The 15,622-nt window shown below is 41.5% G+C and overlaps 1 protein-coding gene across 2 annotated transcripts in view; it reads right to left on the bottom strand.

Annotated features, from left to right (window-relative positions):
- LOC144611850 (BTB/POZ domain-containing protein 7-like) overlaps nt 1–15,622 on the bottom strand; it is a 61,532-nt gene that overhangs the window by 43,633 nt on the left and 2,277 nt on the right. For both annotated transcript variants that reach the window (XM_078431152.1, XM_078431153.1), the window contains exon 2: nt 3,442–3,630. In XM_078431152.1, coding sequence (XP_078287278.1) covers nt 3,442–3,523 — 82 coding nt within the window. In that variant the 5' untranslated portion in view covers nt 3,524–3,630. The remainder of the gene's footprint in view (nt 1–3,441; nt 3,631–15,622) is intronic.

Here is a 15,622-nt window from a genome sequence, read left to right as displayed (position 1 = left end):
TATGGTCAGAGTTAAATGAGTTTTGTGATCAGAGATAAAAACGGGCCAATGCTGGGGAATAAATAATGGGTGCTGAATGTACAGAGTTTGTACATTCTCCCTGTGACCGCGTGAGTTTTCTCCGGGTGCTCCAATTTCCCAATACTCCAAAGACGTGCAGCTTGTAGGTAAATTGTCTACTGTAAATTGCAAATTATCCTTGGTGTGTAGGCTAGTGCTAGTGAACTAGGATGATCGCTGGTCGGTTTGGACTCAGTGGGTTGAAGGGCCTGTTTCCCCGCAGTATCTCTGAAGTCTAAAGGGTACGTAGAAAGATCAGAGCATTGTGGGCTATAGGGAAGAAGAGGAGACAAGCCTGGGGCAGATCAGGCAGAATCATATTGAATGCAGGGCAGGCTTCAGTGGACTACTCCTGCTCCTATCTTCTTACATTCCTGGCATTGATCTCTGCTGCAGGAGTTGAATGCACAAACCTACCGATGCCAGAGGTGGGAGGGTCACAGCTGATGCACACAGTTTGCATATTATTCCCAGATCAAGATTACAAGCCAAGTTCACGTAATTTAACCTTGATCACCTTTATATCCTTCTGATGATCAGCATTGTGCCAAAGAGATTCCTGTAACGATCGGCAAAGTGGCTTCAATTACAAATCTGGTGACTGGAAAAACTGAGATACAGCAGAGAAACTGGCCCTTCTGCCCACTGAGAACATGCCGACCAGCGATCACCCATACACTAGCACTATCCTACACACAAGGGACAATTTACAATTTTTACCAAAGCCAATTAACCTTCAAACCATTGGAATGTGGGAGGAAACCGGGAAAAAACCCACGAGGTCACAGGGAGAATGTACAAACGCCGTCGAGACAGCACCCAAGGTCAGGATTGAACCTGGGTCTCTGGCACTGTAAGGCAGTAATTCTCCTGCTGCGCCACTATGCCACTCCGCCATCTGTTAACCCAATGAAGTTATGAAATAATATTCTGGCATGGTAAAACTAGGTTTTTATTTTGTTATTGTATAGTCCTATTTTACAACAACGACATCACAGTTCATAAGTAATTAATTGGCTGCCATTTGCTTTGGGACCAATCAGTGGCAGGACAGCCCCTTACTTCATGTTGCCTATTTGTGGGATATGACTGGAAGGAAGAGAGAGGAAAAACAAGATATTTGGTGTACACGACAAAATGCACCACGGGACTTCGAGCATTTTTATCATTAGTGAGCAAAATTTCTTGATTAGGTAGGGTGTCAAAGGTTTTGGGGTCGAAGGTAAGAGAATGGGGTTGAGAGGGAAGGACAGATCAGCCGTGATTGAATGGCGGAGTAGACTCATTTGGCCGAATGCTGCTCCTAGAATATAAACTTATGAAAAAGTTAGTTTAAGGAGTGTTTCAAGTATGGAAAAAGATAGAAAAATCCCAGACTTTGTTGACCACTCTTCAATAGTGGGGTGACAGCAATTTGGACGTACTAAAAAAACTCAGCATAAATAGAACAGAATTTTAGATTGTAATCTATCAATTACAAAATTCCCAAAAGGCACCCCATTCCCCAAAACTCAAGGTGCCATTATAATTTGGATTTGTTCAAAGTATATGTGGGAAAAGGCACCAAGTAAACATCTTAAATTGGAAGGAGAAGACAGCAATTTTTTTTTAAAATTACAACTTGGGAGGATTGCAAAATCAAAGGGCAAAAAACTCAAAGCTTTGCACAATTCAAAGTTTCCACTGCCTAAATTGTGCTGCTCGCAACACCAAAAAAAAAGACAAAGATCCCTCCAAAAGTTCTGAAAGTTTCCCCAGCCTTGAAAGAGTTGGAAAGAAAAGAAATCCTAACTTTGCTTCCTCCCACACTGCCATGCACAGCCCTCAGCTCTGTTAAGATTTGTAATCAAAGACATGCTGAGGTTTCTGGCACGGGCTCAAAGCTTCCATCTGCAATTTCTATATTCAGCACTCAATAACATTAACTCTCATTTTCAGTTTGCAGTCAATCAATCGTTTGGGTTCCTGGTGCCACGTCAATGCCCAGATCCCTTATTCAAGGAAGGTGTGTATGTGTGTGGAGGGGGGGGGGGGGGGGGGGGTCAGACTGGCAAACGATCATTTAAGCACTAATTTAGCAATTGTATAAATTGCATAAATTTTCTTTGGCAGAACCTCTCTCTATAGTAAACCCATACTTTGCGTTCTTTAAGACAAAAAGGGAAAACAATTTGAAAAATAGCCAACCTACAGCCTTCCTCGAGCAAAGCTCAAGATTAGAACAGAATTAAAAGGGATAAAGATCTTTTAAAAGGAACAAGATTGGGAATTTTAATTCTCCATTCTACCAGACAGGCCCCTCCCAACCGTCTGAACTAAACTTGAAACGGATCTAAGAATTAACTCATGCTACTATGATGCCAGAAGGCTTTTTAAAGAAAAAGAACACACATGCAAGGTATGTTTTATAGACTAATAAATCAAGCTCGCAAGCCACAAAGCCAAACAGGAAAATAAAACACTTCAAAACTTAGAGCAATGCACACACTCGCAGTACACAAGTTGCAGCCTGTCACATCAAAAGATCAGAAAGATATCACTTAAAACAAACTGGATTTAAGCCCTCTAATATTCTGACAAGTAGAATGTTTTTTTGCTTTGATAACTTCGCATAGCATGGTGAACCAAAATACCGGGTTAACAAGAATCAAGTCTTGTTATCAATTTGAATTAATACCACGCACAATTTTTTTTCAAATATAATATGTTTGAAAACGTTATTGCTCTCTGCAGGGTACTGATCTGGCAAAATGGCTGCTGTGTATTTGATTGCACAACATTAAAAAAATGAAATGAATGAAGGTCATCTTGAAACCAATATAGAGAGACTATTGCAATTAATATCCAGAAAAATGTGTGATACGGGTGAGGATCCTTCCTTGTTCATCCTCACAGTCAATAATCCCCATGATATGCAATACCTACACTTATACATTACCTGAGCAAGTCAAAAGATAGAAAACATAAAGCATTTCAGAGTATTTCAAATATCTTTGCTGTTAATTATGTACCCCCACCCTCCAATCAACTCCATCTAATCTACACTCTACCTCAATGTGGCCCTTGCAGTGTTTTTATTAATGAGGCAGCACCTCCCAAATCAGAAAAAAAATTCTGCTTAAGCACTTTATTTCTCAACTAGATCTCCGGCAGAAATCTTAAACCCATGTCCCCCAGTTACTAATCCACCTACCGATAGAAACAGTTTCTCCAGTTAAAAGCACTCTGCTCCGAAGAGAACAATCCTTATTTGACAAAGAAACCAAGGTACCATAAAATCTACCTTCCGTGAAGTCACTGTTTCAGAAATCATTTTGAAACCACAGTGCACAAATTGGATCCTGGTTAATCTCATCCAACGATACAGAATAAAATTCTTACCACCGATTGCATTTGACAAATGCGTTTTCACCCCAGCCGTCTGACATGATGGATACGGGTAGGTAGAAGCATTAACACCCATTTTCTTGGAACACACATGGCAAGAATCTCTTTAAGATTGACTTCTTCCACTAGGCAAGGAGCTTCAGCTGTCGACTGACAACCATTACACTGCGTGAAAAACAGTTCCTGAGGGGAAAATAAAAAGTTGAAAATTTAGTAATTTTCTCCACATTCAAAATGGTTATCCCTCAAGTTATTCAGACTCTTTAGTGACCACGTGGCCCAAAATGCAAACATTGAGAAATTCCAATATTCAATGGATGACCTTTGCTGGCAAGGCAAGAAGAAATGTTCGATGTGCATGGTAGGACTACAGTTTACTTTGTTATTTTTAAAAAGTCAAGGGAGATAGGTACATTTTGTGCTATTAAATAAAACTGCCAATAAGAACTGGTTCCCTGCTTGACATATTTGCCATCATCGGATCAGACCACAAAAGGTTAATGCAAAACAAAGTCACCACCTACTTTTATGGGATCATGCGCTATATATTTAGGGTCTCACTATTCCCAACATAACAGACCTTTCAAAATTAAATTATTGAATGTAGGAGAGATTTGGAACATAATAATGATCTTGCAGGACACACACACTGAAGGCGAGTTATTTTTCTTTACAGCCACTGTCATTAGATTCCTATCCAAAACTTTCCCGTCTATAAGCAACTCGTCCTCATCTACCATTCCCACTAATTTTGCTACTCAGCGATTTAAATGCTAGATTTTAACAATCAAATACATACATTTTATCGTACAGAAATTTAAAAAAAATCTTGTCCTTGAGAAGGTGGAGATGGTGGGAAAGAGCAGAGGGAATTACTGAATTAGTCTGCCTCTCATTATGTAACAAGCAGAACTGTAATTATTCACAAAATTAAAGGGAGCAGAATACAGAATCTGTTCCTTGATTGAATCATGTTGTCCATCAAAGATTTGACTTTTCCCTCAATTTTCTCATCTCCCCACACAGGCAGCGTATTCTGGTTTATAATCCCCTAGCTGGTGTTCCCCGGAAACCTTGCATCAGTTATAGACTTCATGGCTGAGGCTTACTAGAATAGCTAGACAACTTATGTATGACCAAGGGTGGAGAAATTTAAAACACAGGATAACAGACATGAGAAGCAAGCCTGGATGGCCTTCTCGATCGTCCCATTATCCACACCGTCCAACTAGTCAGTTATTCAGTACAGAAAACGGCTCTTCAGCCCAACTTGTAAATACCCACCAAGATGCCCCATCTACACTAGTCCCACCTGCCCACGTTTGGCCCATTATCCCTCTAAATCTTTCCTATCCACATATTTGTCTAAATGTCTTTTAAATGTTATTATAGTGCCTGCCTCCAGCAGCTGGTTCCATGTACGCATCATTCTCTGTGAGGAATAGTTGCCTATTAAATCTTTCCCGTCTCACCTTAAACCCATGTCCTCTTGGTTCTTGATTCCTCTACTCTGGGTAAAATGTGCATTCAAAAGACGTTGTGTAGTAACTCATCACACACTGGGTGCAGAGCTCAGCAGCACAGCATTCAAGCCCAGGTAGTTCCCGACCAACAGACAGGATCTGTAAGCTATTCGGAGACAGTACCTGCGCCACTGAAGCCATTCAGACGCCACCAGCTCTAATCTTTCAAACAAGAAAAGTCAGGCGTTCCAGACAAGTCTGAAATGCCTTTGTTACCATTTAACAAGAGAGATAAAAGCAACAGCAAAGAACTGGCTTCACCCAACCTTGCAGATGAGGAGCTATGTACTCTGGTTTAATCATAAAATCTTACAGGATTAATTTATAACAGCACCTCTTTGGCGCCAGTGCTATAAAAAAGAGGGATGGAAAACTAAAATACAATGACATAGAATATGAAAAGCATTCCTTTGATCAGGGACTTTTAAACAAGCAGGTGTCCATTTTCACATCTGGCTCGGCCCTGTGCCAATAGAGGTCTCTACAACACAGTTCAGCATACAATATAAATGCAGTTTTTCATTTGTTAGAGTCTGATTACATTGCCATGGCACAGCAGTACCAAGGGTTTCAGTAGATGTACAATATTTTTTAAATAATCTTGTGGTCGACACGTTTTCTGTTATAGAAAAGGATTAGTAATTCCCCCATACCATATGATTCTTTCTCAATAAATCTGGTTGTACTGACTGTCACAATATAGCTACAAGATCTGTTCTCAAGGAGACTCTGGGGCAATTTTTTTGTCATTCATCATACTCATGCCATCACGTATACTAAATGAAAAGCTGCATTTAGATCACTATGCTATTCCTAGCCAGAACAAGGGCGACTGACCAATTCCCTTGTCAATTAAACACCACCGCAAGTGACCGAGATTGATCTTATGCCATTATTTGTTTACAGCACACCTCATTCTTACAGAAAATGTATTTTATTTGGAGAAGTTCTATAGTTTGTCATCTTTAATTTCCTTCAAACTTTGAATGGATTTGGGGAAATTACTTTGATGTTTCCTGACTATCCCCCACCCACCTCCAACTCGTGAACTGATAGACCTGTCAATCCTTTACATTTATCAACGGGGAATACCATGGAAAATTTCCCAGTGCATTTTATTCCTTCTCAGCATGAAACAGTACTACAAATGATGGGAAACAATTTACGCTTTTATTTCCAATGTATTCAATTTGTACTTCTGAAATTCTCATATGGCATCCACTCAATCAAATCCCAGTAAAACTATCAGAGAATGTTAAAGTAAGGTCTTTGAAAGTGCTATCCAATTAATCCCATGTTCTTTCTCCATAACCCTGCATGCATTTACAAACATCCAATTACCTTTTTTGGAAGAAATTATTAAATCTGCACTCTCTCAGGTTCCAAGACCCTCTCACTACTACCCTCTGATTCCTGCTACGCTTCGACCATGCTCTGACCTAGACTTGTTACTAGAGCACATGCATTTTCCATTTGCCACTCTAACCCTCCTCACCTGCATCCACCCTTCACTTGCCAGGATTTGTCCTTCCCCCACTTCTCTTTTCCAGCTTTCTCCCCCCCCACTACAATCAGTCTGAAGGATCCCGACCCAAAACAACGTTTATCCCATTCCCATCACAGATACTGCCTGATCCGCTGAGTTCCTCCAGCACTTTGTGTTGTGCATTCCACCATCTGCAGTTCCTTCTGTCTCCAACTTAAAAGAAACATCTCACTGGTACCTCTTGTATGTCTGTCCTGTGGTGTCAGGAGTTATGGAGCGAAGGCAGGAGAAGGAACAATAGATCAGCCACGATTAAATGGCGGAATAGACTTAATGGGCCGATTGGCCTATTTCTGCACCTAGAAATTATGAAGCACCCGCCTGCTAATGGAAACCATCTCTCTCCCAATCACTGCTTCAGTTAACTTGGTCCAAACATATAAAGTTCCCATCTACACTTATCAGCAAACATCATACACCAGGAGCATTCTCACCCTTACAAAAGGAGATAATATCCAAGGTGGATATTTTAAGCTGTGCCCTATGATTGAGAAACACCAGTTGCTACATGTCAAACAGATGCAAGAACGATAACGTGGATAAATCACTAGCAACGCATCATCTGAAAAACTTTTGCGTCACTGTTATTTGCTTTCATTTGCTCTTCCCTCTCTGCAGATCAATAAATGCGTCAAACAGCAACACTGTCTAATAACGATCCATGATACATTGGCTATCGCCCTAGAATTTATTTGCCAGCAAGTAGATATGATCCAAAATTGAATAAATCCACAGCCATGAACCCATCAATAAGCATCAGATACTGTGTCACTAGCATATTAGCTGCCCCATACGGGTAAAAAGCTGGTAGGGAAAACTATATGTCCAGTTAATTGTTTGAGCGTTACTCAATACTCATTTGACAGTCTCAAATTATTGAGTGCTCCACTTTTAGATGAGAGGCCCATCTAACTTCACCTTCATTTCATGCAGAATAATCTTTCACTGATGTAGGGACAAACAAAATTGGCAACTGTATAGCTTTCACGGGAGAGATTAAATGAAGACAAAATTCAAATGCACATCAATTTACTTTTACATCAGGCCTGATTGCACCACTCTGGAAATCGTGCAACATCCATTGGCAGCAACAGCGCTGCAGATTGACAAAGGATTAAAGCTGCACAGCTGACAACAATTTCAAGCAAGATGATTTAAAGGGGGGAGAGCGGCACACTTTATCCAGAAATACTGGAGACTGGACAGTTCTTTAAAAAAGTAATTTAATTTTAAGAGTTTGATGGCATTTAACAAATTCAGGTTCTTATGTTTTATGATGTCATCTATCTTACCATGTTATCTGAAGCCCCTTAATTAAAACATAGAAAATAGGTGCAGGAGTAGGCCATTCGGCCCTTCGAGCCTGCACCGCCATTCCATATAATCATGGCTGATCATCCAACTCAGTATCCCGTACCTGCCTTCTCTCCATACCCCCTGATCCCTTTAGCCACAAGGGCCACATCTAACTCCCTCTTAAATATAGCAAATGAACTGGCCTCAACTACCTTCGGTCTAGTACTGACTGACGACAGTCCATGAAGTTGGAGAGGGATCATTTTTTTGATGGAGTGGGAATAGGGGGAGGTGGGGGGAGATAATGGATGGTTATTGTGCAACCATTACCACTATCACTACCATTACCATTACCACCAGTTAGAATCAACACTTCTGTTGTAAAATTCCAGTCAAACAATCGTAAGGGCAAAATATTATTTAAATGTTAGGTACTATCTTTCATAAAACAAAGACATTTAGCAAAGATCTTTCTGTATTGTGTCAGTTATGGTGCGGCAGTTATCACTTTGGTTCCTGAGACAGTTGCTTGTTAGTGCATGTCCCACAAGAGACAACACAAAAGGTGCCACCCCTATTCACCCCTACAAGCTGCACAGTAGAGCTACCGGCGAATGAGACAAATGATAGACAGGCATACAGTTGAATACAAGTAATCTTGTAGCACTATTTCAATAGGGAAGGAATGATCCTTTGTGCTCTAATATTTAATCAGATATTCAACATCATAGGAATAGATTTTGAGGCTCTGCTGCTTGCAAAGTGGCTGTCATATTTCCTCTAGTGACTGCACTTCCAAATAGCATTTTGCTGCTAAAATATTCTTTGGGGTATCCAAATCTCCTGAAGTGTAAAAGGACAAAGTGCCGGAGTAACTCAGCGGGTCAGGCAGCGTCTGTGGAGAACATGGATGGGTAACGCTTCAGATCTTGGACCTGAAACATCACCTATCCATTTTTCTCCAGAGACGCTGCCTAACCCGTTGAATTACTCCAGCACTTTGCGTTCCCTCCTGAACTGAGCTGCATATAAACGTTGGGCTTTTATTAAATAAAACAGAATTAAATTTCAATTAGATGAAAAGTTTCAAAATATAAATCAAAGCAATTTGCTCAACCTCATGGGTGGAATGGTTAATGAGTGCCTATTGCTACAAACAGGAGCAACGAAAAGCAGTTTATACTAGTCTGTAATATTGGGTTATTTTCAACATTTTGGCAGTGTAATGTTTGACATACCACATACACTGTCCCACATTGCCAACAGCTGTATCAAGTCCCTCATACCAGACGTCTTATACAAAACTGAAGTTGAATGAGTCAGGAAGTGCTCAGGTACCTAACTGCATTACACCAAGTAGTCCTAGTGCTGCGAGCAAAAATCCATCAAGATGACAGATAAACTCATTGCCAGCTAAATCTAAATTCAAGCTTGGACTGACAAAGTAAAAGTCTCATCTGAGCTATTAAGAGTTCACTTTGCCCTTGGAGAATAGTTGAGATATCCATTTTCCTTTCACTTTTCTGAAATAGGAAACTGTGTGTCATCTTGAGAGTCAATCCCTCCCACTCTTTTCAGCTTCGTTCACTCTCTCTCCTTCAGTGCTTCCAGAACTATTTTTGACACTCCTTTCCTGAATCTCCAAACCTATAAATGTATCATCCCACACACATTAACTCCTACCTGCTGTCCAAGGGCAGGGTGTCATTCAGTCTCCAGAGATAGACACAAAATAGTGGAGTAACTCAGCGGGACAGGCAGCATCTCTGGAGAAAAGGAATGGGTGACGTTTTGGGTCAAGACCCTTCAGCCCCAAGCCTGTAACTTCACTGAAAAACTTTCCCCATCTTTGTCCCCAGCTAAACACCAAAACCTCTCGTCGCTGAGCCACTGCTTTTATCTTTTGTCCTTTTTAAACTTGTGTGCTGCATTATGACCCCTGGTGATCCATCCTGGCTTTACAGTTTAACAAAAGTCAATTTTCTCACTGATAACTCTAGGGAGAAGAGCAAATCAGAATAATGTTTATCTTAAAATAATATTTTTGGCAGTCCTACTTTAAAAGAAAAAGCCATTTGTGGATTCATTGCCACACACACAGCTTGAAACCTAGACCAAATGCACCTCACTATTTCCTCACTGTTTGCAGGCAGTCCGTTACATAACGAGTTTGGTCAGTCCCAAACCACTGGGCTACAGCCCGAATTGGCAGTCAAAATCAGGCACTACAGCTGGCTGAGAAACTGCACATCTGTACCGTGCAGATGTGCCACTTGGGTTAATTGCAGTGCACACTAGCGGAGAAGGAAGATGCACACTTTAACACTGCATCTAACCCCTGCTGTGCAACCTCGATGCAGATGAAAAATCTGCTTTCTCCACTCAAAAGTAATTTGCAACGAGTGGAAAAATCATGGCCCAGACAGACACACACCCTCTACTAATATAATTTCACTGAAGTATATCAACAATTGTAGATTAAAAATTTGCACAGAACATTTCAGAAATGGACATAGGAAATCTTTGCTTGCCCGCTCTTTGAAAAATACCCTGCTCCATAAATTCTGCACCTTCTCACATCAGCTACATCTGGAGAAAGCATCATTGAGTTACATAACACAGGCTGAAGTGGTAATGATGCCATGTCTGGCGACAGTGATGGGAATAATGGATGACGTTATTGAAGGCGTTCCAATTCATTATTATATTAGTTCGATTTCATATTGTAATTTTTCTTACATTTTATACAGAAACAAGATAGATAAAAGCATCTTTTAAAGTGTTTTTGGTCATTATTCCTATCCTTAGCACTGGAGCTGGCTGAATTAATCAGTGGTGACAAATTACTTCAAATATATTTGTGCAATATTAAAGTGTGCCAGTACAAGTTTAATTCTTTAGCAGCTTATATGGCACTGCTTATCTGCAAATTTTGCAAAGATAAAACTGTATTTAAGCCAAAATATCTATTACAATGACTTAATAGGCATTTCTTAATTTCATGGGAACAAATTGCTCATCTCTACTAAATTTTAAATATCAAGAAGTAACTAATAAATGAATTGCTAGAGTAGGACAATCAAATTTATGGGCAGCAAAGTGGCGCAGCCAATGGTGCTGCTATCTCACATTGCCTTCCGGGGTTGTCTCTGACCTTGGGTACTGCCTGTGCGAAGTTTGTACGCTCTCTTTGTGACTGGTTTCTGCGTGGGTTTCTTCCCGCATCCCAAAGACACGAGACGGAAGGATAATTGATCGCTATAAATTATAAAAGTGCATCGGAGAATGGTAAATATGGAAGGGGAGGAGCAAAGGTGATGTGGAGTTTGATGAAATGAGAACACACAAGCAAATGCAGATGCAAGAGTCTTGAACAAAAAAAAAGAAGTGCTGGTGGAACTCGACAGGTCAGGCAGCATCCATGGAGGGATTGGATAGATGACATCTCAGGTTGACTTCTTCAGACTGAAAGAACCCGCCCTGACCCGAAAGGTCATCGGTCCTTTCCCTCCAGAGATGCTACCTGACCTGCCCAGTTCCTCCAGCACCTTGTTTTTAATTAAATTGAACCAATGATGATCAACACGGTCTCAGCGAGCCAAACAGCCAGTTTCTGTGCTACATCTCTCCATGACTATGACTTCAGAACACATTTCAACATTCAGGAATGATTCTTAACTTCATTTCCCTATCTCAGTCCCAAAAAAGATTTAATTAAAAAGTTTATAAAGATATTAAATCGTACCTTTCGAGGAACCACAACCCAAAACTTAGAATAAAGCTAAGGAAGAGAAAAGTTAGGAAACATTTCCACACATAGGATTTTAGGTATAGAAATCACAAATAATCCTGTGTCAACTGATGAATCGGAGATGAATAATTCTAACCAACAGTATCTGACAATATTGGAGAAACCAAACGGGTCAGAGTCTAGTCATAATCTCAATGAATACGTTTGTGGGGCTGAGTTACCCATGTTCTTTTCTATTCTTTAGTATTAGTTCTTAGTTGGAGTCAGAGACCAGGGAAAAGAGGACCGAGGGCAGGAAGAAGATTCATAGTTTAACACATATATATATAATGCCAAAAGAGAATAGTTTTCCATGATGGACCATAATATGTGTTCACTTTTTGATTTTGCAGTGTCGTAAAGGTCACATTCACAGTGGACACAGTCAAAATCAGGAAGGGCAAAAACCTTTAAATTTTATTATTGGCTTAGTCCTCCCTTCCTACCCCCCAACCACCAAGCAAATGTAAAGGAGCAGAGAAGAAAAATGTCCATTCACAGGCAATGCCACAAAATGCTTATGCACAAAATTAAAGAACAGAATGGGATCTGAAAAAAAAAAAGGATTTTGTATTTCCAGAATCAGCACTGTGTATTTTACTGGGGTGAATGCAGACTTTTTCCAGGGGTTGGGGAAATCAAGAGCTGGAGGCCATTTAATTAAGGTGAGGGGGAGGAAGGTTTAATAGGAACCAGAGGGGCAACTTTTCCCACAAAGAGTGTGGTGGATATATGGAACACACTGCCGGAGGAAGTGTGTGAGACAGGTACAATAACATTTAAAAAGACATCTGGACAGGTAAGCTTGAGAGGGCCTGTTACCTTGTTGTACGACTATGACTTTACTCGTGTATCAACAGAACGAGTGTTGGTTTGAATATTTGATCAGGCTATCAGGGGTTAAGACGATGAAAGGGCACTGAGTATGAGAAGGAGAGATTGTATTCCCACAAGTATGGCAACACTTCACCGATCACAATGAACTTTGAATACTACAAAGGCTATACAAGAAAATGCAGAATTATTGCCTGTCAGGAAGGAGGGGGGGGCGGAGCCAAGCCAATCTGGTTGGAGTCCCCTACCCCAATACCTCCTCCCCCTCCATGATCTGATCAAGGAAAGATGGGCCAAATGGTCTTCAGAATTGTATTTATTCCATTCAAATTTTAGATATCTATCCAATTCAATTTGATCTTCAACTTTCAAAAGTCTGAATAACTTTTAAAAAATGAACAGTGATGGATAGGAAGGATTTAGAAGGCTATGAGCCAAATGGGACAGTATGCCAGTCCGAAGATAGACACAAAATGCTGGAGTAACCCAGCGGGACAGGCAGCATCTCTGGATAGAAGGAACGGGTGACCCATTCGGGTCGAGACCTTTCTTCAGATTCAGGGGACAGGGAGACACAGAGATAAGGAAGGGTAAAGTGTGTGAAAATGAGACATCAAAAGCAATGGGGATCAAGGAAAATGTAGAATAGATCATTGTTAGCTAGGAGAAGGTGTCAACAAAGCAAACAGAGATAAATGTAATTGGAGATAGTTAGACTGGTTGGAGAATTGGGGAGGGCGAGGGATGGAAAGAGAGGGAAAGCAAAGTTTACTTGAAGTTAGAGAAGTCTATATTCACTGGGATGTAAGCTGCCCAAGTGAAATATGCTTGTCCAAGCAACTTACGACTGCCCAAGCCAATCCAGTATGCCAACTTGGCCGACACTGACAACGTGGGCCGAAAGGGCTGTCCGTGTTGTATAGCTGACTCTTAAATTCCATTTTGAAACTTGCTTCCGCTTTTACCTTTGGAAACGTGCTCCATTTTAACATAATTTGCTGACCGTTAATTGATGTCCCGAAACTAGATTGCCTTTCTTTCGAACTAGACTATTAAGCTTAGAGAAACAGCATGGACACAACCCACCCGGCTGATTGAGTCCACACGACCATTCACACCCATTCATGCAGGTTCTATGCTATGCAGGTTCTATGCTATCCAACTTTCTCATCCACATTAAGAGCAATTTTACAGAGGCCAATTAATCTACAAACCCACGTGTCTTGGGGATAGGGGGATGAAACCGGAACACCCGGGGGGAAACTCATGCTGTCAGAGAGGGTGTAAACTCTGCAGAGATCAGGATCAAACCCAGGTCTCTCACACACTGTGAAGCTCTACCAGCTGCACCACTGTGCCACCCTTAAGATTTAACTTTTGTTTTAATTTATCAATTCAAGTGATTGCTCATCCCTGACTGTTCCAGGACAGAAGAGTTTATTAAGAGTTAATCACATTGGCCGAGAACGATTCTAGATTGCCTAACTGGGCATGGATTGCAGATATCCCTCCCTGAACTACATCGCCTAATCTGGCTAGTTTCAGAACAACCTGACATTTGCATTGTCATTATCGCCAGGTCTTTATTCCGAAAGTACTTAAACTTAATTTAATTTCTCCACTCATCGTGGAATCAAACTCATGACTTCAAATCAAGTCTTCTGGATATGACTCAATTCTTTTCTATTGATAGGTGAGTCTGTATCAAAATTTGTTTAACACCTGGTTCAATAATACCTTGCAGTATATTAAAAAGCACTGCAAGATGTGAAGTAAAAGCAAAATGAGCAGCATCTTCTCTGCAAGACAGGGAGTTAGTTCCAGGTCATCGACCTTGCATCAGAACTAGGAAATGTGAGACAAGGTTTTATGGTGAACAAAATGCTTCCCTTTATTTGCTTTATGTTAAAAGGCACACCTTCCTCTCAACCGTTTTTTCTGCACCTTAATTAACTCTTTCTAGCTCGTCTAAAAAGTCATTCTTTTGTTGACCAGCTGGGAATGGCAAATTTTGTATTGCAAAGTCATAGCATCCATAGGGTAGCAAATGCAGGACAGGCAGCATCTCTGGAGAGGAATGGATGATGTATCGGGCCGAGACCCTTCTTCAGACTGAGTCAGGGGAGAGGGAGACACAGAGATATGTGGAAGGATATAGTGTAAAAGCGACAGATCAAAGCAGACAGTCATCTCGACCTGAAACATCGCCCATTCCTTCTCTCCAGAGATGCTGCCTGACTCGCTGAGTTACTTAGACAATAGACAATAGAAAATAGGTGCAGGAGAAGGCCATTCGGCCCTTCGAGCCAGCACCGCCATTCAATGTGATCATGGCTGATCATTCTCAATCAGTACCCCGTTCCTGCCTTCTCCCCATACCCCCTGACTCCGCTATCCTTAAGAGCTCTATCTAGCTCTCTCTTGAATGTATTCAGAGAATTGGCCACTGCCCTCTGAGGCAGAGAATTCCACAGATTCACAACTCTCTGACTTGTTCTAAATGGCCTACCCCTTATTCTTAAACTGTGGCCCCTGGTTCTGGACTCCCCCAACATTGGGAACATGTTTCCTGCCTCTAACGTGTCCAACCCCTTAATAATTTTATACGCATTTTGAATAACTTCAGCAACGTCCATCGCCAAGAAAGCCCAGCAGCGCCTCTACTTCCTCCGCAAACTGAAGAGAGCGGGAGCCCCCACACCCATCATGTACATTTTTTACCGAGGCGCCATTGAGAGCATCCTCAGCAGCTGCATCACTGTGTGGTTCGGAAGCTGCACAGCCTCCAGCCGCAAGACCCTGCAGTGCATAGTGAACACTGCTGAGAGGATCACTGGCGCCTCACTCCCAACACTCCTGGTCCTTTACACCACCCGCCTCACCCGCAAAGCATTGAGCATTGTGGGTGACCCCTCCCACCCCTCCAACAGCCTCTTCACCCTCCTGCCTTCAGGGAGAAGGTTTCGCAGCCTGAGGTCGAGCACCACCCGACTAAAGAACAGTTTTTTCCACCAGGCTGTCAGGATGCTGAACTCTCTCCTCTCCCTCCCTCCCTCCTCTCTCCCCTGCCCCCATTGGACCTGGACTTTAACACCCCACACACACGCACATCCAGCACCAGACACTTTTTTTTAACGCTGCTATGGACAGGCTTTGCACTACTGTTCATTATTTTTTTATTGTAAT

This window comes from Rhinoraja longicauda, chromosome 41 (genome assembly GCF_053455715.1).
Source record: "Rhinoraja longicauda isolate Sanriku21f chromosome 41, sRhiLon1.1, whole genome shotgun sequence".
NCBI classification, from domain to species: domain Eukaryota; kingdom Metazoa; phylum Chordata; class Chondrichthyes; order Rajiformes; family Arhynchobatidae; genus Rhinoraja; species Rhinoraja longicauda.
This window is presented reverse-complemented; position numbering and strand designations above follow the sequence as displayed.